Genomic DNA, 22066 nt, shown 5'->3' with positions numbered 1-22066 from the left:
AAATCTTGCTCAGGGTAATGCATCAGTGACCGAGTATGTTACTGAATTTGTTGGGTTATCCAAGTTTGCCTTACACATGGTACCCACAGATGTGGCTCGGAAGGAGAGGTTTATTCAGGGGTTGAATCCTGGAATAGCTCAGAGCATTAAAGTTGCCCCAGTGCATGAAGTCTCTACCTATGCTCAGGTGGTAGAGAAGGCTCTTACTGTTGAGAGTATAGTAGTTGGGCAGCAGAGTGCTGGAGAGCACAGAGCCCAGATAGTGGTATCTCCACTTATTGGAACAAGTAAGAATGAAAGCTGGAAGACTCGTCCAAAGTGCGCTCGGTGCAAGAGGCATCATTTGGGAAAATGCCGAGCAAAGGCATATTTCGCATGTGGTATGGTTGGGAATATTGTGAAGAGGTGCCCCGTGTTAAAGGATGAGCAAAGGGGGATAGACAGCTCAATTCCAACTCGAGTGTTTATTCCAGGGCAATCAGAGTCTGAGACTGAGACTAGTTCCTCGGGGGTGACAGGTCAGTTTTCTAGTTCTGAGTTTCGAATTATGCTGTTTGGCTTTGGCGCCTTGCTATTCTTTTGTTGGTATGTATATAGAGAAGGGTATATTGATGGTATATGTAGATCACATGGTTATGTTGTGATGGGAAATGTAAGATGGTATTGATAATTCAAGAGATAAGTTGAGTTATGGCAAGGACTCATCATGGATTTTGATAAAGCTGGTTATGACAGGCTTTGGTTTGATCCAGGGTTTGGATTGGTTAGGTAATTAAAGAGCAGTCTTGAATGGCAAGGAAAGTGTAGTAATTCTTGGCTTGAGAGTGGAGAGCCTTGTGTTGGTTAGTTTGGTGTATGGTTCTGTGTGCTTATGAAACTTGTAGCGAGAGCTAGAGTTTTGTGCAGAGGGATGCATGGAACTCTTTGCTAGCATGATGGATATCACCTGGGTTGTACTAGTGAGATCAGGACAGACTGGACTAGTCTGTGGGTTCTGAATGTGTTCCCAGGTGGTCTGCTAGGGCTCCTTTTTATGAAAAGAGACTAGAATGGTGATTGGTTTAGTACCAGAAATAGAATCAGATGTAAGTATTGTTTTGAGTGGCTCAGTGGAGTTATAAGAATTAAAGGGTTAGTTGCTAAGTAAGATGGAATCCTTTAAGATGATCTTGGATCTGGTTAAGACCAGTTAGAGATCAGAGAGAGAAAATTATGTAAAAGATGATGATGGTATCAGATTAGAGCACTGCGAGTGCTGAATATATCTTGAGAATTGGCTTGATGTTAAGTGTTTGTGAATCAGATGAATAGAGCATTCAAAGATTTATTTGAATAGGATTTGTGATCGACTTGGACGATGGTATAATGGTGTTTTCTCTGCGGAGAATTTCCAAGAGTGAAGAGTGCCTTGGGGACATGAGTGTCCATGGATAGTAAAGATATTTCAAGTGCCTTGGGGAGAAAGTGCTGGGTCTTTTATAGACCAGGATCAGTTAGAGGATTGTTATGACATCCTAGTGATAGAGAAAAGTGATTGCATATGCAACATGTTGATTAAAGAATTTGACCAGAACTGGAGTAGAGTTTCTGGCGGGCCAGGTGGCTAGTTTATTGTTTGAGATTATTATCTCAAGAAAGATAAAAGGAAAGATGGTTACGTGAGCCACATACGGGCAAGAATGAATGGAAAGCTTTAGCTGGATTAGCTAAAGGTTGTATAGTGACAAACATGAATTTATGGTATAGAGATCGGACTTGGGATCCGATGGACATAGAGATTAACTGAGAGATTGAGGATGAATCTCATGCTATTCTTTTATTCGCTTCATTCAGGCATCGTGAAAAGGTAACATGTTATGAAGGCTTTATAGTGATGGCCTGAGATGAAGAGGGAAGTAATGAGATGCGTGTAAAGCTCTTAACCTGTTAACAGGTCGAGACAGAATATCAGGAAACAGCAAGGCCATTACAGCCTTTGTGTATTTCATAGTGGGAATAGGAGAGCATCGCGATGAGTTTTGAGGGTGGGATTCCCAGGTTGATGGATCGGTATGAATTGGCATTAAGTCTTTGTGGATTGGTGGTCCAAGTGAGTGTATTTTATCAGTAAGGATAGGTGAATAGTATGGCTGATCAATATTCGAGTCTCCTTGTGAGAAGGATAGAGAGCCTTTGTGAACTCTAGGTCCATCTTATCAGATGAAGACTTTATTGTGACTTCCAGGTTTTGGAAGGGTTAGGAAGGCGATGAGTATATAGATGAAACTCGGTACAGTTTATTACTCTCAGACTGATGGTAAATCAGAGAGAGAGGGTTATCCAACTATTATTGGGGGAACATCTTATAAGATGAATGCGATGATGTATATCTGGATCCTGAGGTGGTTCAGGGGATTTATGAGATTGCTGGAGCTTGGATTTTGGTTACTCATTTTTCAGAATAAGTGGAAAAGTGTTATTGAACTGGAAAGTAGGAGTATGGAATTCTAGGTAGGAGAGTGTATCTTCTCTAAGGTGTCACCATGGGAAAAGGGGTGAGGAATTAAGACAAGTTAAGCCCTAGTTTGTTCCAGCAGTTGGATCCTGATTGGGTCTGAATAGGGTGACTCTAAAACAGCTTTATTTTTGGCACTGGCAGTTGTATACAGTGAGTTATGTACTTCCATGTAGTGAACATGGGTTAAAGGAACTTATGATTTGAGTTATGAGAATCTGAAGGTTAGGTTAAGTATTCTGGTAAGTAATAGCCAGTTCAGATTGTGATATAAGTAATGAGGTTCTGTTAAACAGAAGGTACCTTGGGTTAAGGTAAGGCTATAGAGATGGTGAGGTCGAGGAAGCGACCCAGAGAATTGAAAATTTGTGTCAAGTGAGTGGAATTCTGGTTCCGAGCTGTTGAGTAAATTTCGAGGACGAAATTTTTGTAAGGAGGGGATAGTTGTAATGCCCCAAATTTCCTAATAAGGTTTAGGACCTTGATTAGGAGGCCGGGAGGGCCATAATTGATTTATTATGGTATTTAATGATTATATTCATGTTTACGTGAATTATATTATTATATGATGGTGGATGCATGCATATGGGTTCATATTTTAATTATGAGGGCATTTTGGTAATTTGGCCGCTGTGGGCGTAATTGTGTATTTTGGGTGCATGATTGTGATTAATTAATATAGCCACAATATAAGGTGGATTGGTTCGAGCTATTCGGCATGAGACGATCATGAGATGTAAGTGTTCGGTCTAGTCATAACGGGTTTAAGTTCAGGGCTCGGGGTGAGTCTCAGAGTCATTTTGATGACTAGAGCATTACCGAGAATTAAAGGGTAATGAGAAATGATTTATTGGTATTTGGGAATATTGAGAATAACGGGAATTGGAGAGCATTAATTATAATTAACGAGACAGGCGGGAAAGGACGGTTTTACCCTCGGAAGCCTTTAGAGGGATTTATTTGGCTTAAGGGCATTATGGTCTTTTGATCTTAGGGATTTATATCAGCCTTTGAGTGTTTAGAAGACTGTGGAAAATAGAACAAAACAGAGCCCATCCTCATCTCTTCCTTTCTCTCCCGTACAAGTTCTCCTTCATTCTTTTCTTTGAATTTTGAGAGCCCATATTGAGGAAGCAAGCTAGGGAGTCAAAGCTTGGGGAGTATAGTTTGAGTTCAACCATTGGGAAGGATTCAAATCAAGCTTGAGGTAAGTTTCAGCTATGAATTTTATGGTGTGCTCTGTTTTTGAGCTTTAGTTTTCAGCTTGGGAATCTCTTGTAGAAAGTTTGGTTGATGTTTATGTTGGGTTTTGATGAGGGTGAGTTGTAGATGATGTTTGGTGGTTGAATTGGGTGTTAGGTTGAGGTTTGGGACAGGTTTGAAGGGCTTGGTTCCAAGGGAAAACGCAGGGGAGGTGTGTTGGTGAGAACTGAGTTTTTGGCTGAACAGGGTATTGAGCCGCGGCATGGCTGTGGTGCGCCGTGGCTCAAGGCGTCTGGCAGAGGGGGTTGTCTCTGTCTTGGGGGCGCGGCGTGGCGCAGCTAGGGCGGGCCGCGACCCTTAGTGACATTTTGGGCAGAATGGTGTTTTTAGCTTAGGGATTCAAGCCTTAGGCCTCGGGGTTGAACCTAGTACCCGGTTAAGTGGGGATTGATGTCCCGGAGGCTAGATATTGGATTGGGAACTTATGTTGATCATTTTTATTGATGGTATCTTATATTTGGTTATGACTAGGTGACCGTTAAAGGACTAAAAGTTGATCGTTCTCAAGGGTCGTTCTTTAAATCATTCTAGCTCGAATCTGAGGTAATAAAACTGCACCCTGTGTTTATGTGACATGCGTGGTTACTCTTGATGCATGTTGGTTGATTATTAAACGTGACATGCGTGGCTGCTATTGATGCATGTTGGATTGTTAAGTATGATGCATGTGATGCACGAGAAACATGTGATTAGGACATGCTTTGTATACTGGGTATGATGTCGTTCAGAGCTTGAGCCTCTATGTTGTGCATGGACCTAATTGTACTAGTATCTATTAAGTAAGCATGCTGAATGCCTTGTTTATGGATATTGGACATGTGATATATGTTTGGTGGCATGGCTTACCTGTGTATGGCGTTGGCTTATTAGTCAGAATCGGCAATGGTGTTAGGTCCGTCTGTGAAGCTGTGACTTATTAGTTAAGTTCACCACGGGCTGAGCACTGGTCGTGTTTCACCGACCCAAGAGTCAGAAGTGGCAGTGCGTTGTGAATGCCGGGCCAAATGAAGATTAGATCTAATCGAGGTTGGCATTGAATGACCCATATAGTGTATTAATGCTAGACCGACCAGAAGGTCAATGAGAACTATAAGCGCTTGCCTGGTCTAAGACCAGATGTTCATAGCCAAGGTATATGACCCCGGTGACTGTTTGTCACATGGCTGGGGGACGTTGTCCTTAGTTAGGACTCTAGAGTCGGGAGGATGGTTATGTTGGTGACCAATCACCATGCACCTATCCTAATCAAACTTATGAAAGAACCACTTATCAGTTAAGCCTTGGTGACCCTATCGTCACATGGCTAGAGGGAGCTGTACCCACTTCTGTGACTTTTGGCTATTGTCACCTATCTGCTTTCGACCGTTGGTCCTGAATGGCTATTATGATTATTGTTGATATTATATCACGCTTTATTGGGTTTTCTTGCTGGGCTTCGGCTCACGGGTGCTATGTGGTGTAGGTAAAGGCAAGAGGAAGCTGGACCATCCTTGAGTTGGAGAGCTTAGGTGATGATGTGTACATATGCAGCTGCTCGTCCTCCACGGCAGAGGTTTAAAGTGGAACTAGGGTTAAACCTTATTTTGCCGCTTAGAACGGCCTGTTGTAAATATTTTTTGTAATAGACTCTAAAATTATATTTTCGGGATTCCAGTGTATATATTAAACGTTCTAGTGAAACGTTACATCTTAACCAAAATGTTTAATCCATAAACCGCTAATCATACATAGTTACACGTTTTTGGCCAAATGACTCGATTAGCAAGTTTAATACTGTTTACAAGGCACACCGTAACGGTCCCTGGAGTTGGGGCGTTACAGTATTGTTTGAGGATATCATGATTTAGTGGGAGTTTGTATTTTATTTGCTTTATGTTTATTTCAGACATTAATGTATTTGGTTATTTTCTGATCAGAAATGAAGTTTTTCAATTCATTCACTCTGTTTTTGTTATTCTGACCTCGCTAAAGTTTAAGGAGGACCAGTTGGAAATAGACATGTTTGGTTCACATTGCATGTAATTTTCATGCTACGCATCCATGATTGATCTATGTCATTTGATTGTATTTGTATATGTGACCATTGATGGGTTTAGTCATGATTAATATGACAAAGACCGCTTTGATCCTATATGGATATGGTTGATGGACGAGATTGTTAAAGAATACCTTTATATGATAGCAAATTTTGAGCTCATAAGGTTGTACATTTATAAGGAAACATATGTTGCCCAAGTGGGAGATTGTTGGATTAAAATCCTATTTTATGGGCACATATGTATAATGTATAATGCTATTATAAAGTGTGATATAAAATTAAGTGACCAATTATGTTATAAATATCATAGGGTATTAACGTGTCATGGAATTAATGTGTAGAAACATGAAAGTGAATTTTTAATTTTATAATGGGAAAAATTGGAAATCACTAATTATAAATTAGGGTTGTGGTCCCCTATATATATGTATTATTCTATTATGTCTGTCATCCCATTAACAGAAAAGAAAAGAGAGACTCTTCTCTCATAGAGATACATATTATATAGGAAGATCTAAACCCTCTGTGCAATCTCCAACAATGGCCTCAGGTTAGTGCTTTCGCTCTTGTGTTAATCTTCTTCTTTAATTTAGCAAATGATCTATAGAATTATGATTTAGGATTTCTCATATCTGCATTTATAATGACATGATTTTGGATTATGTGTTGGAGATTATTGTTTTTTCATGTTATTTGATTGTATTAGAAATTCTAACATATAGTTAATGCCATAATATGTAAAATTAATTAATTAATTAATGGCAAAGATCTCATGATACCTTTTCTGAACAGTACTCATCGGAAGAGGAAGCCTTGGCAAGAAGACGTGGGATAGTAGCGAAAAGGGTCTGAAAGTGATGAGTAGTCTTAGATGACGAGTCGTCTTTGTCGTTGCTGCAAGGTAGCCACTGCTTGGCCTGATCTTCGCTGATGCATATTTTGGCGATGCGGTTTTGAAACACCGTTAGCAGCAGCGTTATGAACCCCAACAACATCAACTCTACAAATTCATATATATATATATATCAATATATTCAACCAATGATCTATTCATAGGTACAGGTAAATAATTACCTTCTTTGACCTTTTGCAATGGTTCGAACAAGGGCTTTTGGTTCTTTTTCTTCAGTTACTATAGTAGTGTTAATATAAAGAAGACTAAGTGCACAAACTAAATGGAACTAATCTGAAATACGCAGGTGCATTTTATCAAACACTTTGTGCGCAACTCAAAATCCAAACTAACTTTTAATTTACATCCACAAATTTAAATCCTTAAAGGATAAATGGATGAATGAATGAATTAGTCTATACGCTAAACCTTCATATGATTATATATATATATATATTAATCAAGTGTACTAGCTTTAGTCTTTTCTTTCTATATATGTAGGTCTTTTATATGATTATATATATACATATCATATGTACATACCTAATTCACAATATCAACAATTGTCTACGACTACAATATTCAAATAAAACAGAAAAGAAAGAAAAATTACTCATAACAATCCATCATCAGTATAAACTAAATTAAAATAGTGCATTAATTATGTCAGTTCAAAATAGAATCTATTACCCCTTAAATTCAAATTAATAATCTCACTTGATGATATTTGTTTTCCAACATAATATTCTGATTATTGAAGTCCAACCCAGTTTCAGTTGCCATCTTTTGAACCTGCGAAATACATAATATTAATCATGCTATTGATTCCCATCAAAATTCTAGCAATGACCACAACAAGACAAAAGAATATCCACAAACGTACCTAGTTGAGAGAATACAAGGCTGACTATGGTTTACTACCATATGAAATCGCTTTGCATAAATCCTTTCTCTTAAAAAATTCTAGAACCCAGCAGAAGCACATAGTGCAGAGGAACTTTGGTCATGGTGAGGCACAAGTAAATTTCTTAAAAGGGTTTTTCAACTGTTAAATCTTAGGGAAGACCATAAACAATGGTAATACATAGAAACATAAACAAAGGGAGATGAAAACCCCACAACGAGTATATTGAATTTCTCAGCTTAGCTATATTACACTAATTTAAGTGAATAATAATACCCAACTTTCAAAATATACATATACAAATATTTATATATAATGACAACTAAATTGTTTCAAGGGGTTCTTCAATTGTTAAATCGCAGAAAAAACAATAAACAATGGTAATACATATGAAATATAAACACAAATATATATATAGAGAGAGAGAGAAAGATGAAGACCTTGCCGGTGTGAACAAAGCAGTAATTCACGTAGTTTTCGTCGACTCAATACTACAAATCCCCAATCCAAAGGGTTCTGAAAAGTCGTTGTTGTCACCATTAGAGATACCTATGATACAATTTTTTTTAAACTTAGACCTAGAAAAACCCATTACTCAATATTGTAGATAAACCATAGTCAGACCAAAATAGAAATTTTATCAATAAAAAAATATTCAAAAACTAATTTGCATTAGATTGCTTCGTAACCCAAGGCCATCAGCACCTGCGAAAAGTTCGAGCCACTGCCGCTGAGAAGTCGAGACATCGTTGCCAGTCTCGCGTCCATGCTTTGAACTGCACCTTGTCAATTTCGTTGCCGCTGGAGGGCGAGAGGAGAAAAGAGAAGTCCTAAGGTAGCAGAGAGAGATTGAGAATCCAAGAAAGGAGGTTGAGGGGAATCGGGAAATGAAGAAAAACAGAGAAGAGTTAGAGGAGGGGAGGCTAGCGGCTTAGGGTTCTTTCTCCTTTACTGAAGATAAAAAAAAAAGTTAAGTATATTTTGGCGCCTCATTTTTGCCCTCCGCGCCTCTTTTTTTCATTTTCACATTTTTTTAATAATGTATTAATAAATTATATATATTTTAAAAATTTTCAATAATGTAAAAAACCAATTAGAGTAGTTTTAATAATATATTTTTATAATAACATGGTAGGTCTGTTCCTACACAACCGACCTACAATGTGACATGAGAAGTTATTTCCCACAACCGACCTACCATGTCACATGAGAAGTCATTTCCCACACAACCGACCTACCATGTCATTTAAAAAAATTATTAAATAGATACTCTAAATTATTTTATAAGGTTTTTTATTTTAAATTATAAATACTATTAAATTCAAATATTTTCTTATTTATAAAAATTAAATTAAATTTTTTTAATTACTAATAATTAATTCATTTATTTACATTTAAAAAATAATAATATATGTAATACTTATTTCATACCTAAATAAATTATGTATAATTATTGTTTGAATAAATTAATATAATTTAAAATTTAAATGATGTAAAACAAATTAGAGCATCTTTAATAGTATATTATAATAATGACATGGTAGGTCTGTTCCTACACAACTGACCTACCATGTTACATGAGAAGTCATTTCCCACAACCGATCTATCATGTCACATGAGAAGTCATTTCCTACAACCAACCTACCATGTCATTTTAAAAAAAAATAGATACTCTAAATTATTTATAAAGTTTTTTATTTTAAATTATAAATACTATTTAATTAAAATATTTTCTTATTTATCAAATTAAATTAAATTATTTAATGACAAATAATTTATTCATTTATTTATATTTTAAAAAAATTACATATTTAATATTGATAAGTTTATATTTTTTATACTTATTTCATACCCAAAATAAATTATATGTATATATATATGTATGTATTGTTTAAATAAATAAATATATTTTAAAATTCAAATAATGTAAAAAAAAATAAGATTATCTTTAATAATATATTATTATAATGATATGGTAGGTCAGTTTTACTAGAACCGACCTACCATGTCATTTGAAAAATCATTTCAGATACTTTTTATCAAGTTTTATTTATTTATTTTAAATTGTAAATACAATTAAATTAAAATATTTTTTTAAATATAATTATAATGTAACATTAATAAATTATTATAAATACAAAAGTTAATAATATGAAAAATTTAGAAAAAAAAAAATCTAGTTTTAAAAGTTTTTAATAATTTTTATAAATATATATTTACATAATTTACTTTATTTTAAAAATTATATTATTCATTAATTTTTTTACAATATTTTTCCAATTAATAAAACAAATTTTTTTAACTAATGCAAATTTTATAAATGTGTTAACGAATAATATAGTTAATAATATAATTAATTTTAGAAAAATGTTAAAGAATAATAAATTTAAATTTTTATATAAAAATTATTATAAATACAAAAGTTAATAATATGAAAAATTTAGAAACAAAAAAAATCTAGTTTTAAATTTTTTTACTAAATACATATATAATTTTTATAAATATATATTTACATAATTTAGTTTATTTTTAAAATTATACTATTCATTAATTTTTTTACAATATTTTTCCAATTAATAAAACAACTCTATTTTAACTAATACAAATTTTATAAATATGTTAACGAATTATATAATTAATAATATAGTTAATTTTATAGATATGTTAAAGAATAATAAATTTAAATTTTGATATAGAAATTATTATAAATACAAAAGTAAATAATATGAAAAAATTTAGAAAAAAAAAAATCTAGTTTTAAAAGTTTTTAATGAATACATAATTTTTATAAATATATATATTTACATAATTTAGTTTAAAATTTTAAAATTATACTATTCATTAATTATAATTTTTTATTTGAATTTTGGCGACATTTTATGACTGTCGGCATTGGACTTTTATTAACTGTCGCCATTGGGGTCAATAACGGCACATTTTAACTGTCGGCATTGGTCTAAAATTAACTGTCGAAGTTGGGGTCAATAGCGACACATTTTAACTGTCAGCATTGGTCTCGAATTAACTGTCGGCGTTGGAGTCAATAGCGACACATTTTAACTGTCGGCATTGGTCTTGAATTAACTGTCGGCATTGGTCTCTATGCCTATAGTTTTTAACTGTAAGCGTAGAGTTCTGCTAAGCAATTACGATAGTCAATAGAGTTGACTGTCGTGGTTGGGTGTCGGGAAAGCCTAGTTTTGTAGTAGTGTTTGATTGATCACTTCCACTAATCAAGGCATTTTCAAGAAATTTTTCATTCCTTGATTCCACAATCCTAGTACTATGAGATGGACAATAAAACTTGTATCCTTTAGAACTTTCAGCGTATCCAATAAAGTTTCCATTTATGGTCGTTGCGTCTAGTTTCTTCTCTTGTGGATTGTATATCCTAACTTCAGATGGTCATCCCCAAATGAGTACATGTTGCAAACTCGATTTCCAACCTTTTAATAATTCAAAAGGAGTTTTTGAGACTGCCTTGGTTGGAACTCGGTTTAATATGTACACTAATGTCCTTAGAGCTTCAGTGCACAAGAATTTAGGAACATTAAGGTTGCTGCTAAGCATACTCCGTACCATGTCTGCCAATGTTCGGTTTCTCCTTTCTGCAACACCATTTTGTTCGGGTGTACTGGGCATGGTATATTGGGCCACAATCCCATTTTCTTGAAGAAACTTTGGAAAATGGCCAGGTGCTTGTCCATCTTCGATGTATCTACCATAATAATCTCCACCTCTATCTGATTTCACTGTCTTAATTTGCTTGTTGCATTGTTTCTCTACTTCAGCTTTAATTATCATAAAGACATCTATCGCTTTGCTTTTGTTATGAAGTAAGTAGATATACATGTAGCATGTGTAATCATCTATAAAGGAGATGAAGTATTTCTGACCATACGAGTCCATGTCTGGACTACATATATCAGTATGTATGATTTTTAATAGTTCAGAACTCCTATGGACACCTCTTTTCTTATACTTGGAGGTATGCTTTCCCTTAATGCAATCCACACAAGTATCAAAATCAGTATCGTGTTGTGTACCCCATCTTTCACTAATCTTTTAATTCTATCAACGGAGATATGTCCCAATCTCCGGTGCCATAATGTAGAGGAATTCTCATTCATAACACATCTTTTATTGCCAGCGTAAACATGCACAATATTATAAGCGGTATTGTTTTGCAAATTAAGGCAGTAAAGACCATCAAACAAAATACCATTTCCAACACATTCAAATTTATGATATAAATTAAAAGATTTTCCTAAAAATGTAAAGGAAAATCCAAAAGGTACAAGTCTTGAAACTGAAATCAAGTTTCTAGAGAAACTTTGTACATAAAAGGTCTTTTCTAACTTTAAAATAAAACTTCTACTTAAAACTAAATGGCACGTTCCAATAGCCTCCATATATGAGCCCATCTTGTTTCCGGATAAGATGCTCTGCTCACTTCCCACTAGCTTCCTTAGGTTTTGTAAACTCTACAAGGAACTTGAAATGTGAATTGTGGTTCCAGAATCAATCCACCATGTGTTAATATTAACATTAGCCATATTAGATTCATAACATACTATGGAAATTGGAATATCTTTGTCGTCCATCCATTTCTTGAACTTGGCGCATTCCTTTTTCGCATGTCCCTTCCTTTTGCAGAAAAAACACTTAATGGAATGATTCGTTATCTCGCCTTGAGGAAGCACTTTATTTTTCCCCTTGTCCTTCTTGGTTGGTTTGCATTTCTTTCCTTGGGTGTCCATGTGAACACTCTCACATTGTTACTGTAGGAGCCTTGCTTCTTCTTGAGCACACATGGTTATTAGTTCATTGATACTCCATTTGTTCTTATGTGTGTTGTAGGAAATTTTGAAAGACCTATATTGAGGTGGAAGATTGTTAAGGTTGAAGTGAACCAGGAAGGTTTCAAGAATGACTACATCGAGCTTCTTCAGTTGAGCAGAAATGTCCCTCATCTTTGAGATATGTTCTCTAACTCCTTTGACACCATTGATCTTTGTTGATGAGAACTGGTGGATGAGGTTGTTGTAAAGTAGTTTGTCCGAAGTGTCAAACTGCTCATCAACCATTTTGATCAAGTCTTTGACTTTCTCAGGTTGCTCCATCGATCCACGCATTCCCATAGGTATCTTGGACATAATGAACATGATGCTGGGGCGATTGGATCGCTCCTATTTTTCATATAATGCGATCTCAGCACTAGTGCTAGTCGCAGTGATTGCAACATGTTCATCATTCCTTATTGCGTAATCCATGTCGGCGCAGCCTTGGTGAAGAAGAACTTGTTCCTTCCAGATTTTGAAATTATCACCCCTAAGCTCGGGAATTTCGGTAAGGATTTCAGCGAAACTAGAAGAGGATGAAGAAGCTGCATGAATAGGATTACAAAATTTATAAAGATTGAGGCTTAATGAAGTCATGTTTTACCAATGTATAACATGCTGAAAGATGAAATTTTATTAAACAAAAATTTCTTGTGGGGTAAATTTTTAATTTAATAAAATTGGGTGTACATTATGATAGATTATTCAAACACATTATTTGGGATAAATTAAGGTTTGATATTTCTATCTAAACTAAACTTTATGATAAAACTATTAAATTAATCATAACTTCTGAGGGTAAATTAAGAAAATTAATTTAATATATATTATCATAATTAATTATAAAAATATAATAAAATCGTCGTGAGGTAAAATTATTATATCTATATAATCAATCACAAGTTATGTCCATTATGTGATCCTTTTAGATTAATAAATAAATTTATGTAATTGAAGATGTTGTGGCTACTCCCTAATTATTTAAAATTATATGGTTCACTAGACATTATGTTTTAGGATCTATGAAGACCTAAGAACAATTTCGTCATAACATAATAGACAATCACAGAGAGTAGTGCTCCTAGTGTGGTCATCCAAAGATCAATAAAAATTGTTCTAGATTGAGCATTTGTCTCAATTTCATGCGTTATTATGTCAACAACAAAATTGTTTATGTATTATTCATAATTTTATTTACCCTAAATATTTTATGAATATTAATGTGAAAATTTTATGAATATTAACATGCTAAATATTATTCAACCTATCTTAATGTGTGAATATAATCTTAATGTATATAGCACAATAATGGACTATAAAACATATTTAAAATTATAAAGCCATACATATAACATTAAATATAATTATACTAAAAATAAATTTTGCATGAATAATAATAAAATAATACAAATTAGCATAATTATTTATATGTAGGAAAATAAATAGAATAATTCTATATATACACTTAATGACAGAAAAATCTATGCTAAATAAGACAATAAAATCATTTATTGATTTGGTAGATTAATAAAATAATTGCACAAATTAACATATCAATGCTAAAGTTACTAAATGATAATATCCTTTACTATTTCTTATTTCATGCAACCATTTGTTTTGGAAGATCACTACTATTTTCTAAGTCTCCAAACTCTTTTCTTGTGCGCATATTTATAGTGTATGTCTCAAGTTAATCTTCAAGTGCCAAGAGTTCAAAAACACAAAAGACATGCATCTCAATGGTACTTAGGAAGTTGAATCAATTTTTTCTTGTCAAAAGCAAAGAACAAAGCATTCTAGCATTTACCTCACTGAAACGGTTATTTTTACTCTTGAAGTTGCATACCTGACTATTGTCACCAAGACAAATTTGTGATCCCGCCTTATGAGAGGAATATCATTAACAACACAAAAGGCATGCATATCGATAATACTTAGCAACTTGAATCATTTTTTTCTCGTCAAACACAAAGAACAAATCAACATGACACAAACATGACATGCGCACAACCAATTCAGTATTCACCTCATTGAAACAGTTAATTTTACTCTTGAAGTTGCATACCTGACTATTGTCACTCAGATAAATTTGTGATTCCATCTTATGAGAGGAATATCATTAACAAAACAAACCCTCGTGAAACGCCCTAAACAATGCCCATTGAAAACATATACACATTAATACACACATCCATAAGTTCACAAATTTGTTCTTCAATCCCTCTAATCATTCTTTTGCGAGGAAATTATACATTTGAGTCCAAAAATGCATCATACAATATATCCATTCTAAACTCGTATTCAACGACTATTGGAGTCGTGTTATCTATTCATGATGGAGTGCCACTAGGTGATGTTTCTCATTATGGAAGTTTTAGGTGCTCTCTAAACACTACACACTTATACACATTCAAATCGCCTAGTCTGTTAAGAAACTTTTGTTGGGTTTTATGCCTTTATAAAACCATATTTTTTATGTAACACATTTTATTATCAATAAAGCATAGAAATCTTTTTGTTTATCAATGCATTGCTCACATGTTTATTACATGATTATTTATTTAATAGAAGCGTTGTTACACTCAAATTTCGAAATCGTCATATATGAGTCTCGAAACGTGGGCTCGAAAAGTGTAAGCTCGAAAATGGAAAGTAAGGGCTCAACACTTATATAAATTTGCATGATTCCTGACTTGTTCTTATTGGCGAACGAGCACAAGTTAAAAAGGCTCGAGCTTAAGCATCAAGCTCGAAAAAACGAATCTGTAATGCCCTGGATAACCAAGACCGTTACACTGTGTGTTTATAATTGTGCAAGTCCTGCTAATCAAGTCGTTTAGTTGAAAATGTGACCCTAAAGTCATGATCGAGCTAGGGTTAAAAGATTTTGGTCATAAACAGATAATTTTTCATTTAAATAAACGTTTAGTACATGGGATACCAAAAATAGGGTATAAAGGACAAATTAACAGCTTTCAAAAGTTATATACAAGCAAATGCCACTCTAATGGAAAAATACACATTTTTAGGTTTTCCTGTCCCTGTATTATCCCTCGGCCGTGGCGGACGAGCAACTGACTATGTACATCCCGCCCCTAGGGCTCTCCAACTCAGGATTGGTCTACCTTACCCTTGCCTTTACCTGCACCACATAGCACCCGTGAGCCAAGGCCCAGCAAGAAAACCATATAGCATAGTATAAACAATACAAACAATCAAATAATCCATAAGGCAGTTAACCAGCTATTTGGCATGTTATAAACATCAGATTAACAATAGTAAACATATCATAATCATCATACAATACTCAAGTTACCCTCTATTTACCCCACTGACTCCAGCTCGCTTAGGCCAAGCTCAGCGATTGTTTAGCTAACCCAGCTCTCAGTGGCCGAGCCGTGTCCTATGCGCAAATATTAGTCCTGACACTCTTAGGTCATTTATTTCATGCTCTCATGGCATATCATAATCATACAATATTTGTATTCAAATATAGGGAACCTTAATCCCAACACAGCCACACAAGGGTGCAATTTTCTTACCTTTAATCCCGAGCGGAGAAAGTGAAATGGTTCCGTGCACGATCCTTAGCCCCGAGCCTTGGAAATAACCTCAACTATGGCTTGATTCCACACAAGTTTTAGCTTTAATCTTCTCCAAATTCCGTCTATTTTCCTTCAAAAATCCCTAGCCCAAGCCTAGCTTTTTCCCTTTCTTTCCTTCCTAGATTTTGATCAAATTGAGAGAGAGTAAGAGAGAGGAGTACGTGAGAGAGAAGGGGCAGGGAGGTTCTACTTCATTTTGTTTTAATCCTATGTAAATCTAACTATATCCCTTTATAGAAAAGACCAATTTGCCTCTCACATAACACTTAATCCACTAATCAATCTAAGGGTATAATGGTCCTTTGCTCCCAATTCCCACTAATTCCTCAAGTGTTCCTAACATTTACCGATTAATCCCGTCTTCCAATTAACTTCCAATTATTTATCCAATGTCTAATGATCCCCAATATATTTTCTAAATTCCCAAAAATACCCCCAGGCTACCCCAAGCCAGGTATAAATCCCCAACGTGACTATTTCGCCAATCCGCTCACTAGGACCGTCTCGAGCCTTATACTGCAAATATATCCACATAATAAAGTGGTCTCAACAATTTATCACATATAATCACATTTATGCCCTCAACGGGCCAAAATTACAAATATGCCCTTATAAGCTTAACATGGCCCACATGCATATTTAATACTCAGAAACATGCATTTCACATATCCATATAATCATATAATCATGCATTTAATCATTAAAATCACACATAAACCAATTATTCCCTCCCGACATACTAATCAAAGCCCTTAAGCCTAATTAGTGATTTTGGGTCGTTATAGAATCTTCTCCGAGGCATGTGTGTTATTCGAGCCCTAGTTGCAAGCTCGAAGATATTGGTCTCCGAAGGTTGAGCTCGATGAAATCACTAGCTAAGGACAAGGCTGACTAGAATAACGAGCTCGTGATGTTAGTCGATCTCGAAGGCGTGTAAATTGTGTGTTCGAGGTCAATAACGCAGTTTGAACACGGTTGCTGTTAGGAAATCCCTATTCCTTAGGGATATGTTATTATCTGATATTAAATCCCAATTATCATGGGATATCATATAATTAATGCATTTAATTATATTTATTTCAAATTTGAAAAATATATTCCTGAAATGTTGCTTTCATTGAGAGCATTAAGCAAGGCATTTGATTGTTTAATTAGAAACCTCCTGAATTACCAATGGCTGCCACGAACAACCCCAGTACTGGTGGGCGACCATTGCCCCAAATACCAGAGGAGAAAACTCCTCGCACTGAAGATTACCCACATTGACCTGGGAAGTAGCCCATGACTGACCATAACCCAGAGGAGGGGAGTGCATCCTCTAATTCCCAGGGACCGCCTGCTCCCAGGCCTAACGAGGATCTCTACTATAATCAAGAGAGGTATATTCCCATTATTGAACTGGAGAATCGCCAACTGCACCAAAAATTGGCAGAGGCTACAAGGTGCAATGAAGAATTGGTCAAACAGGCCGCTGAGGTCCAGGCACCACCCAAGAGGCCAAGAGGACATCCCCGAGGGAGCACGACCACCAGGAGGGCTGAGTAAGGGGGGGCCCAGCAGGCTCAGCCAAGGCCCAGGGAAGACCCTGGCAATGAACACCTTAAGAGAAATACTCGAACTGATACTACTGGTAATCTGAATGTGGAAGTGTCTATAGGAACAAGGAATAATCGAGCTCCTCCAGTAGCTCGGAGTTCTAACCCTGAAGCAGACAAGAACAACTTGGAACCTGTCCAGGACAATTCTGGACCTTCCAGGCCCAACAATGGGAGGCCACCACCATATCCTATAAGATATCCACCATCTCCTATAAGACACCCTTCATCAAGCTGAGAGGCTCCACGACCAACTCCTCATAGGAACCAGGCAGGAGAACCTGCACCACAAAGGCCCTCTCGCAGTGGCAGTCGAGATGGGAACCGTCGAGTCAGACCTAGACATGGGGGCGAGAGGGAGGCGACTCGAGAACATAGGGTTGCACAACCGGTGAGAAGCCATGTGTCGAGATCAAAAACTACTAGAGCGAGGAGGCCGGTGGAAGATCCACCTGGTAACCACTGAGCCCCTCAGCCAGAGAGAAACGTTAGTTTCATAAATGAGAGCTTAGACCACACTAGGTCTGTAAGCATATATAATACCGAACCCAGGAATACTGGGAATCAGGGCAATCATCCCGACCTTCGAGATCACTTGAACCATAACCGAGGGCATGCTGATCCTACAAACTTCTATTTGCGCGACCATTTGAACAATAAAAACCGCCGACATATGGGAATCAGAATAACCCTATACTGAGACAAGGAGTTGGGGTATTTATAAACAATAACCAGCTCCCCCAAGTACAAGCTCAACCTCCAGTGGACTTGGTCCAGGAGAGAATTAACTAGCTCAAAAGGGCGTTCTTACTTCTTCAGGATGAAAGGAACATGGATAAGGCTGAAGACTTCGATGAAGAGCTTGAGCCTTTCACCCCACATATCTCCAACATGCCATTTCCTCAGGGGTTTAGGGTACCCCACGTTGCACCATTTGATGGGAACTCAGACCCATACAGCCATCTGAGCACATTCAATACCATCATGTGAGCTAGCAATGTTGCTTATGAGCTCTGGTGTATGTTGTTCCAAACTACTCTGACAGGACTAGCAAAAAACTGGTTCAAAAATTTTAGAAGACATTTGATCTCATCTTGGGATCAATTAGCGAAGGAATTTAAGAACCAGTTCAAAGCCATGGTAGGCGTCAGGCCCAAAGCCTCAGCTTCAACAAATGTCAGACAACAACAGGGAGAGTCATTGAAGAGTTACCTCACAAGGTTTAATATAGAAGTGGCTCGAGCCCACAACGTCGACCACAGTGGCCAGCTTATGGCTGTAAGAGTTGGTATATTACCAGGGAGTCCCCTTTGGGAGGATATGCAAAGAAAACCTATAAGGTCATTACCTGAGTTCAATAGGAGGGCCCATAGATTTGTCAATATAGAGGAGGTGAGGTCAGCATTAAATCTGACCTTCAGCCCATAACTACAACAAAAAATGTAAACTCAGCCTCGACCTCGGCTACCCCATCGATGTCAAGTCCAGCCATAGATAACCCTTCAAAAAGAAAGAAAAATGAATGGAATAACTCTAAGGCAAACAAGGGAAAAAGAAGAAGGGAGACAAGTATTTCTCCATTTATATGGTATATACCGAGCTCAATGAGACTCAGGAAAATATTTTCCTCGCCAATGAGAATCAGGTCCGGTTTAGGCGACTTGACCCAATGAAAAATCAAAAGGCAAAGAGGGACTCCAATAAGTATTGTAGATTCCATAGGGATGTAGGACATACAACTATTGAGCACCGACAACTAAAGGATGAAATCGAAGGCTTGATCTCAAGAGGATATTTTGGACAATATGTGAGAAACCAGAATCCTAATCAAGTCTCGACAGGACAAAGGGCAGTGTCTACACAACCTTCCCAACAAAACAACAATTTCCAAGCACGAGAGGATGATCGACCTCCCCCCCAAATAGATGGGGAGGATGTGATTACCCTCTCTGAGGGACCTCACCTTGCCGGATTGGGCATAAATTCCCAGAAAAGATACGTAAACGAGCTCAAGACTGGAGACGGTTCTCCCTAAGAGCCTGATTCATGAGCTTCGAAGAAACAGAGAGTTGAAACTTAACCCATCACTTTTACAGAAGAGGACACGTAACATGTCCAACTTCCTCATAACGATCTCGTAGTCATCACACTTTAGCTCGCGAACAAAAGGGTACACAGAGTCCTTATTTATAACTGGAGCTCTCTCAATATCCTTTATAAAGCTACTCTAGAAAAGATGGTACTCACGCTTTGAGATTTGAAATGTTGTGTAACGATGTTGTACGGATTTTCCAGAGAAGGGATTGCTGTTACGAGATCCATTGAAATCCCCATAACCCTCAGAGACTATCTAGTCTCGGTAACCAAGATGATGGAGTTCGTGGTGGTGGATACCCCATTGGCCTACAACGTATTGCTCGGGAGACCAGCCCTGATTAGGCTGGGGGCAGTATCATCTGTTAGGCATTTGGCCATCAAGTTCCCGACGTCTAGTGGCATCGGGGCACTAAAGGGAGACCAACTCACAGCAAGGGAAAGCTATAGCATTTCCATGAGAGGGAAAAGCCAAACTAGTGCACAGACGCTTGTGGTTATTCAGGAAATGGACGGATCCGTCTTCGAGATAGAAGAAGAGATTGACACTAGAGTTGAAGAAAGGGTCGATCTCGAACCGTTGGAGGAGCTTGAAGAAGTAAAGCTCGATTAGAAAGATACCACGAGGGTAGTAAAGATAGGAAAAAATCTTTCTGAAAGTGCAAGACAACAATTAAATTGCTTTTTGAAAGAAAACCAGGATGTATTTGCATGGTCGCACTCATATATGGTAGGGATTAATCCAAATGTTATAAGCCATGCACTCAATATTGATAAATGCTTCCTCCCAAAGTAACAAAAACAGAGGCTCCTTGACGACGACAGAAAGAAAGCCCTAAAAGAGGAGGCCGAGAGGTTAAAAGAAAATCGGTTTATTCGAGATGCTTTTTATCGTGATTGGATAGCCAATCCTGTGCTGGTCCCGAAACCCTAAGGCATATGGCAAACCTGCATCGACTATTCGGACCTCAACAAGGCATGCCCCAAGGACTGGTCTCCCTTGCCTCGAATCGACCAGCTCGTAGATGCCGCTGTAGGCCACGACATCATGTCATTCATGGATGCTTGGATATAACCATATTTCCATGCATGCACCTGACAAAGAACATACAAGCTTTGTAACCGACAAGGGATTGTAATGCTACAACGTCATGCCTTTCGGGCTCAAAAATGCGGGAGCCACATAGTAAAGATTGGTAAATAGGATGTTTGCTGATCAAATAGGGAATAACATGGAAGTTTATGTGGATGATATGTTAGTCAAATCCAAACATAAAAATAACCACGTAGACGATATCGCTGAACGTTTTGACGTACTTCGGAAATTCAATATGAAACTTATCCCACAAAAATGCTCATTCAGAGTATCTTCGGGTAAGTTCCTTGGGTTCATAGTGTATGCTCGAGGTATAGAGGCTAATCCCAACAAGATCAAAGATTTAATACACATGCCATCACCTTGAAAACATAAAGATTCCAGAGCTTAACTGGACGAATGGCGGCCTTAAGTAGGTTTATCTCAAAATCTACGGATTGATGCCTTCTATTCTTTAACATTTTAAGAGGGGGTAAAAAGTTTGACTGGTCGGATGAGTATGAACTCGCATTTTAGAATCTTAGGAAACACCTCACAGAGCCACTGATCTTGTCTAAACCTTTCACAGGAGAAGTTTTATACGTATACCTTGCCACAGCCGAAATGCCATTAGTGCATTACTAGTACAGGAGGATAAGAATGTACAAAAACATGTATACTACGTCAGCAAAAGATTACTGGGGGCAGAATCAAGATACCCATTAATGGAGAAACTGGCTTTGTGCCTGATGCACACATTTCAAAAGCTTTGACCCTATTTCCAGGCACATCCTATTCATGTGTTAACTAACTAGCCACTGAGGTAGGTGTTATCTAAGCCTGAAGCATCCGAAAGATTGTTGAAATGGGTTGTTGAGCTCGGAAAATTCAAGATTACTTATCATCCTAGAACATCAATCAAAGGACAGGCTCTGATAGATTTTATTGTCGAATGCACAAGGATCTCCAATAAGGAAGTTGTAACCCCAGCCCTCGAGCTATGGAGAATTTATGTCGATGGATCCTCTAATGAAAATGGATCGGGGGCACAAATCATTCTAATCACCCCAACGAGAAATCGCTTCCACTCGGTGCTCAGGTTTGGCTTCGAGGCATCAAACAACTAGGCTGAATACGAGGTGTTATTAGCAGGACTTCGGATAGCCACTGAGCTCAAAGCAAAGGCCATTCATTGCTATAGCGACTCACAGCTAGTTGTTAACCAAGTTCTGGGTGAATATCAGGCTCGTGGTATAAAAATGGCT

General features: G+C 36.9%; 1 protein-coding gene across 1 annotated transcript in view; it reads right to left on the bottom strand.

The window, feature by feature from the left end:
• LOC133801406 (MLO-like protein 15) overlaps positions 1–6791 on the bottom strand; it is a 32412-nt gene extending 25621 nt beyond the window's left edge. The window contains exon 1 of the mRNA XM_062239608.1: positions 6575–6791. Within this exon, the coding sequence (XP_062095592.1) occupies positions 6575–6790 (216 nt within the window). The 5' untranslated portion in view covers position 6791. The remainder of the gene's footprint in view (positions 1–6574) is intronic.
• Between the last annotated feature and the right edge of the window lie 15275 nt (positions 6792–22066).

This window comes from Humulus lupulus, chromosome 9 (genome assembly GCF_963169125.1).
Source record: "Humulus lupulus chromosome 9, drHumLupu1.1, whole genome shotgun sequence".
Lineage (NCBI taxonomy): Eukaryota > Viridiplantae > Streptophyta > Magnoliopsida > Rosales > Cannabaceae > Humulus > Humulus lupulus.
This window is presented reverse-complemented; position numbering and strand designations above follow the sequence as displayed.